A 7897-nucleotide genomic window follows, 5' to 3' on the forward strand; every position below is an offset into this window, starting at 1 on the left:
TGTGAAATATAATCGAATAGGTTTAAGGCAGTATTATCAAAGGGCTAGTACACATCAATGGAATTTAGTTCGTGAAATACAATCAAATAGGTTGAAGGCAATATTATCAAATGGCCAGCACACAACGAATTAATTGATGCAATTCTAAAATAAAGAAATAGCGTTAACTAAAAATAAATAGGATTAGGAACTCCCTGAGTACTGTTGGTTTGAGTCGTCCCAGCGTCGAATGTCTCCACGTTCTGAACTACTAAGCCCTAAGATGCCAAGATAGAAAATTTCGTGCTCGTCGAGGTGCGGTACTGAACAGTCAACTAAAATGAACCTATAAATGATGTCAGAAAATTTAAAATCCACGATACCTTTTTTTTTTTTTTTTTTTGACTCTCTTTTTTTTTGACTTTTTTTTTTAATAATAATACAAAATCAGAATAACAAAATAATAAATGAGCCAATTTCACAAATTTGGGCCTAAATCACACTCAAAACCTTAAACAAGCCCAAGCCCAAGCAATACAAATAACCCAACCCACTTAATTATTAAATCAATTAATTAATAATCCAATTAACCCAACCCAATAACTAAGAACCCAACCACTTAATTAATAACCCAATTAACCCCATAATTCATTATAACAAGTCGCGACTGAAGGCTGCCAAAACCGGCGACTGGACTGGTCGACGAGGAACGTCTCAACGACGTTGGGCTTGGCCGGCGATTACTGGAGCAGCCGGCAGTTTGCTGGCGACTGTTGGTGGCGGCGAGGCTGGGGTTCCGTTTAGAGGAAATGAAAATGGATGGTTTGGTCGGGTTTGAGGCGGCGAATGGAGGCTGTAGTGTTCGGGTGTTGATTATTGCATGATGCCGGAGCCTTTGAAGGTTGAAGATTAGGCAATTTTTTTAGACTTTAGCTACCATTTGACGGTTTAGTTTTTGGGTGTTCATGGGTATCAATTTATGCAAACGATATCATATGTACAAAGATAAGAACGGTTAAGGGATAAAAAATTTCACATCGAATAAAGATGAAAAATACTGACCAATTTGTAAAAGTTTGGATTACACCTTTTATTAAGCTTGACTTTTTAAAATGAAATTTCAGGTCGTCATCCGGTATAAGAGCCAATAAAGCTCCGACGAGCAATTTATCTGACTAAGACTCAAAAAATGAGTATGCAATAATTTCAAGATTGGTTTACTCAAATGAGTCATTATTCTGCGATCAAATAAAGATGAAAAATATAGAACAACTTATAAGAACTTGTACTACTCTTAATAAGGTTAATTTTTGAGGATGGAATCTTTAAATCTTAATAAGAACCCATTGATGGATTCTTCATTTTTCTTCTCTCTATGGTTGATCAACTTGATCTGTATAGAAGTAAAAATGTTCTTCGATGCTCACTTTTGTTATGGCATTTTCACACCTTCGTTTTGTTTTCACTCTTTTGAGGGAGGAACGAATGACAGGCTGTCCACCAGATTTATTTTGTGTTACCTTGAGTTCATTGTTTTTGTAGTAGTTAGATTCTTATGAAAAAGGAACTACGATAATTTTAGAACATCCTTTTCATTTTCTTTCATCGAAGGTTTTAAAAGGCACAAGGTCTGATAAAACGAGGAGGTCAAGCTTTGATCCTAGACGTAATAAAACATTATCCAATTTTCAATATTATTTTAATTATTTTAGATCAATCGATAAATAAATAATGTATACCTTAAAAAAATTTATACATTTCAATAAAAATAATCATATATATAAGTATAAAATAAGAGGAAAAAATTGAAAATTTTAAGTTATGATAGGAGGTTTCTGGAAATTAAAGCAAATTTGCTCTGTATTTTATATACTCTTAACTTGATTAGAAGTTCTTGTAAACATCATCATTTCCACTATGTTTTTAACATTCCCAATTAATTTACTAGGGCAGCAAGTAAAAACTGTCAAACCAAATCGAAATAATCTTTTTCGAAACCTGTAACAGCTAAAAATAATTCAAAAAAAAAATTAAAAAAAATACCACTTCTATAATTTTTAACAAAAAATGAAACAAAGGTCACACTAGAAAAATTCATTTTTTCAAATTAATTTTCAAATCGCTTTAATTAATAGATAATTCATTAATCTAGTAAGCATTATGAGCTAATGCAGATTATTAAATGGAACACTAGTGCTTAAATTCATACTGGTATAGTCAATCATTAAGCTTCAACCAAATTTTCACAAGATAATCCCTATATATAATGTTTTTACTTTCTTGTCAATAAACTAGAAAAGCACTTTATGACTATTAACAAGTATATACATGGAAAGTGCATTTTCAAACCATAACCAAGAAACCTCATTAAAGATTTTCAATCCATAACAAGTTATGTACCAGTCCCAAGAACTCCATAAGAAAACACCCTTTTTCAATACAAAAAGAAAAACAAACAGCATTTTCTGCTCAAACACCCATAAATAGCCGGCACTGCGACTCCCAGTGCTCCTTCGTTTGCTGTATTCTCTCCGTTTTATCAATTTTGCGACGTTCCACCCAATACTCGGGGCAGCTGTTTTAAACATAGCACGAGTGAGTTACACAGTACCCAACCATACATGAAAATGTATGCACACAACTTGTTATATGTTTGGTATATAGTACTAGACTGGATAATGTATAATACAAAAGATTTTAGCTGCCAGTGTTGTACAGTGATCCCTACCAGACATGGCATCAGAATATAAGTTACCTTCGGTTCAATAGAACATGTAGCTCCTCTAAATGTACAGCACCTTCATATACCCCTGCCTGAAATTAATCGATAGAAGATTATGGAACAATGAAGTGTTTGTTCAGAGAAGATATAAAAGACGATCTGGTACTACTCATTCAAACATATTAGGACTCTATTGGAACAACAAACCCAAGCCTCTTTCACGGTTTATACCATATACGAGGGTTCAGTCATCTTAGTGAAAGTCCTACTTTGTATTATTCAGATGTATTAAAATTTACATGTAAAATTCCAGCCAGGCAAGGACTGAAAGATGAAGAACTCACCTCTCGGCATATGGGACATTTTTCTTTAGGATGTGCTTCCTTCAACCCATCCACTATGGTCACGGATGCAGCTTTGCACGCACACATGCAGCAGAAGATATGACCACAAGTAAGAGATACTGGATCAAATACTGTATCCTGTTAGAAACACATTAAGCTCGACTAAGAGAGAGGTGTCATAAACAGATGATAAATTTGAGATTCTACATCAACAGTCTAGAACAAAGACAAAAATGCATGCTCATCTATTTCCTTATCTGTTTCTGAACAAGAATTCAAATTGGAAACTTAAAGTAACTGAACAAAAAGCAAACATGGTCAACCAGTTACATCTGAAAGTAAAATCTAGACTAAAATGCATGTGTATTTTTCCTTGTGCAAATGTAAAAGCTGTTCCCATATCTTTGTGAAGATCAAATATTAGTGTTATATCATTCTACTCATCTACAAAGATGCATCACTTGCAAAATTTTCAGTTCTTTTGAGGAATTCTTCAAAATTCTTGGCATATAATGTTCTTTGAAGCATCAGTTTAGGGGGCGTAAGGGAGCCATTCCACCAGCAGGACAGTCCGGGACAACGTTCTGAGGCCCATGGGCCACGGTCCACATGGACCTGTCGACTGGCAAAGAATAGGCCTTTGGGGTTATTATCTTTTTTTTCTCTTCTCAAGTTCACTGTGCAATCTTGTATTTCTTTCGAAACTTAATATAACCCTTGAATAATTTTCTCTCCTCGACAGGCCACCACATAAAGCTTGTATGGACCACCGACAATATAACCTCATTTAGCTATTATTGATAGAGTTTGTTAATGTTTACACGATAGACTCATACCACCTAGCATCAGTGTAAAACCAAAACAATTGTGCATTCAAGTGATACAGATTAAAAGATGGGGCACCTGACCCCAAAATAAAAGGAACGAAGAAAATAAAACCATGTGACTAGCAGTACTTTAGGGCAAGATAGGGGCACTAACCAAACATATAGAACAAGTCAAGTCAATGTCGAGCTTGATTGAATCAAAGAGATCACAAGAGAGAGATGGTTTTCCATCATTCAGTATGAGAGAACACCCTTCAAAAAATGCAGGAACCTTTTTTGCATACGAATTAGTCTCTCTCAAGTTTATGTGAAAAGCCATAAGCTCACACAGCCATGGAGATTGAAGGATCTCAATACGCTTACTTTGGGCTTGAGACTTGAATGCTAGACCTTGCTTAGAGCAGTGAATCTATATTCAAAAAAGACAATTTTTAATGATGTGTAATGAATGGAGAGTATTTTGTGCTTGTGCTCGACCTAGAGTATTAACAAGAGTACCTTATCATATTTCTTCAGTATTTTACGCATAGCAACGGCGTTAATGAGAGCATATGTGACCAGGTCCCGGCCTTCTTGAACCAGTGCTGCGTGATTTCCATGTGATTTACCCTTCAACCAGATAAAGAACCCGCGAAAACCTGATGCCAGGTGCACCTCAAGCAATCTCTGCGCGCGTTGGTTGAAGGAGCCAACCACATCAGACATTTCCTTACAAAGTGAAGAGAAAAAGGTCCCATCGCAGACTGAAAAATAGACAAGAATCTAAATCAAAATAATGAGGAGGGCATCGTATGAATTAGATGCTTCAAGTCAAATTCGGATTAATGTTTACTGCAACTCGGAAATTTTATAGGTTACTGAACAAGGGATTCAACAAGGCTTCAAGATTAAACAGTGGCATACAAAGGAGTGAAGGATTATATACAAGTACCAGCAAAAGTGTCCATTTTCTGTCGTGCTTTCTATATTGCCTGCAATTATACACAGATTTGCTCCCAACTAAGAACCGCATACTAATGAAGTTTATCATAAGAAACCCCCCACCCGTTCTTCCAGTTTCCGTACTGGATTTTTCCATTTCGGAAACTCAAACATGTAGTTCTTTCTCTACTAACTTTGCAGTTTGTGAAAAGGTGGTCTTTATTTGGAACGGAGTGAGCTCTATTTTATTTATTTAATTTTTGAATTTTGATGTAGCAAAATTGGATTATGAATTACTCGACAGAATCCTATGGAAATAAATTAGAAATAAAACTTCTTTTGATCATCATGCAAGATTTTCTTCTTTTAAGGATATGTCCAATATCAATCAACCTGAAAATCCTAATCTTGAACAATATTCATCATCCAAGCTTCTCGAGTGTTTGAAGAAATAGCTAGAAATCAATGACGACTCTCTTCACAAAGATTTAAATATCGGCAGCCCCTTAATTTGGCCAGAACTACATTACCAGAATAATTTGTTGGAAAAATCGAAATCTCAAGACTTTTCATACAATGGAAATACCAGAAACAAAAGCCACCCACACGGAAGAATCAAGAATTCAAGACCCAATAGCAAATGATCATATTATCAGTTCTCCAAAAGCCAAAAACATGAAAATCAGATTGGCATATATATAATTTATATAGACACATAGACTAATATATATAAACACCTGTTATGGGGAAGGGAACCGCTATGCCCTGGATGAAGGAATTCAAGACTCAATAAAATATAAGCTTATAATCACTCCTCCAAAAATCACGAAAACGGATAGGCATGTATAGAGACAACTGCCTATGCATAAAGACCCAATAACAAATCAGCATACAATAATTCCTCCAAAAATCAAAAATCATGAAAATCAGACAGGAATTTTTATACATACACAAGTCTGAAGTGCCTATACATAAAGACCTAATAACAAATCAGCATATCAGCGTATAATCACTCCTCCAAAAACCCAAAATCATGAAAATCAGATGGGAATATTTACATACACGAGTCACTCTATATAAGAATCTGCCATGAGGAACCCAATGCAGTAAATGAATCAACAATCAAGACCCTAAAAAAATCAGCATATAACCACTCTCCCAAAGCCCAAAATCATCAAAATCAGATATAAATGCACAAGTGAGTATATAAGCACCTGGGCAGTGCTGTGGGCAAGTGGAGGTGTCTTGAGGAATCCCCACACCATGTGAATGAACCTCTTTCCTGCATCTTTTCAAGATTTTTTTGAGCTTTTTGAAACCAACCTCAGGCAGTTTCTCGTGCCTCTGCCCTTGCATGTACTCTTCATATTTCTTGCAAAACTTCATTTTTCTATATTCCTTCCCCTCATAACACACAACTCTCTCAAAAACCTCCTTTTTTTCACCGATAATGAAAACCCTTGAGATTCGGTGTGTGAATACGATTTGTATTTCTTTATATATCTCCCAGAACGGCAATCTCTCTCCTCTCACCGGTCAAATACGGCTTAAATGGCACCTGATGCTGATGACACGTCTAAAGCGTAAGCCAGAAAAAGTCATTTTATGTTGCTTTCTAGAGAAGTTCACGGCAAATGGTTTGTAGTTGAGCGTTTAGTATATGTTTGGTTTGCATTAAAATTTGATTTTGATTTTTAAGTCAAAATCAAACAATTCATATTAATATTATTTATGGATCTCATAATTTTTTAATCACATGTTTCAAAAACTTTTACCTCAATTTACTAAAAAATCTAATTTTAATCCCACAAAATATCTTATTAGTAATAAATTGGAATTTTCTCATAATACAAAGCTTTTGTGGATGCGTTTAGACTAACCTTATTTGTCATCATCGATTCAATTTAGCTACTTTATCAGAATTTTTTTGATATAATGGTTGACATCTTCTCAAAAATACGTGGGCCACGCATGAATAAAAAAGTTCAATAAAGAAGTGGGCCATGCGCAAGTGAGTATCTGTCATCCATTATGTCAATAAATTCTGCCACCATAGCATTGTTGTTAGTGATTACAATAGTGTAATGATGATTCTCATTGATAATAAATACCATATGTTCGTGCCTAACAATGGAAAATTGCCCATTGGAGTTTAATGGGTACTAATTATAAAATGTTCTTTAAAAAATCGATTTTGAGTAGTATTAGTAACAATTTTTGAAATTGTCCAAACTTTATTTGAGAGTTAATTATCCACCGATTTTAAAGCAAATTTAAAATTAAAATTACATATATGTCCCTTGATGACAATTATAATTTTTAGTTTTTTGTATGAAATTTTTTACTCACAAGTGATATTTTACTTATAAGTACTTTTTTTACATATAAAATTAATATTATAACTTTAAAAATTAAATAAAGTCAAATATTTACTTAAAATTTTAGGTTAGTATTTTTTTCCACGTAAAAGTAAATTTTATACATTTAAGTAATTTTAATTGAATCTTTTTTTTACTTTTAAGTAACTTTTTATATTTTATAAGTGAATTTTTTATCATATTAGTAGTATTTTTACTTTACCAACATTTCTTTATTTATAAGTAATTTTTTAATTATAATAAATTTTTTTAACTTAAGAAAATATGAGAAAATGTCAAAACCCGTCAATTTGGTGGCTTGAGAGAATCGGTTAAAGGCCATATTGATACTAATTTAAATCATATTTTAATCAAAGTCAAAGTCAAACAATTAATTTTAACCATATATTTCATGGGTTCCATAATTTTTCAACCACACATTTCAAAACTTTTATCAAAATCTACTAAAAATCTAATTTTAATTTTCATCAAATAAGGGCAAAATTAATTACATTGGTTTTGAAAGATTTTAGACCATCTGAAGCTGAGCCCAAAAAAATTAGTAAACATCTATATTTTTTTATTGCATTTTATATTAATTTTGTCCGAAACAAAGTTAATATTTTCCAATTTTCATCGTCAAGTTGTAAAATGAAACAAAGAAGGTCGCATCTTTTAATATAAATTTCAATGTTGTTGTTGCCAACTATTTTTTATTGCATTTTATATTAATTTTGTCCGAAACAA

General features: G+C 33.4%; 1 protein-coding gene across 1 annotated transcript; it reads right to left on the reverse strand.

Moving 5' to 3' along the window:
- Positions 1-2203: 2203 nt before the first annotated feature.
- On the reverse strand, positions 2204-6361 carry LOC111369845 (E3 ubiquitin-protein ligase BAH1-like). The gene is made up of 6 exons (XM_022991534.1): positions 6008-6361; positions 4371-4615; positions 4027-4281; positions 3046-3183; positions 2735-2793; positions 2204-2554 (listed from the first exon to the last, which is right to left on the reverse strand). The coding sequence occupies exons 1-6, from the start codon at positions 6177-6179 to the stop codon at positions 2449-2451; spliced, it is 975 nt and encodes a 324-aa protein (XP_022847302.1). The 5' UTR covers positions 6180-6361; the 3' UTR covers positions 2204-2448.
- Between the last annotated feature and the right edge of the window lie 1536 nt (positions 6362-7897).

The sequence above is a fragment of the Olea europaea genome, chromosome 20 (assembly GCF_002742605.1).
Source record: "Olea europaea var. sylvestris chromosome 20, O_europaea_v1, whole genome shotgun sequence".
NCBI classification, from domain to species: domain Eukaryota; kingdom Viridiplantae; phylum Streptophyta; class Magnoliopsida; order Lamiales; family Oleaceae; genus Olea; species Olea europaea.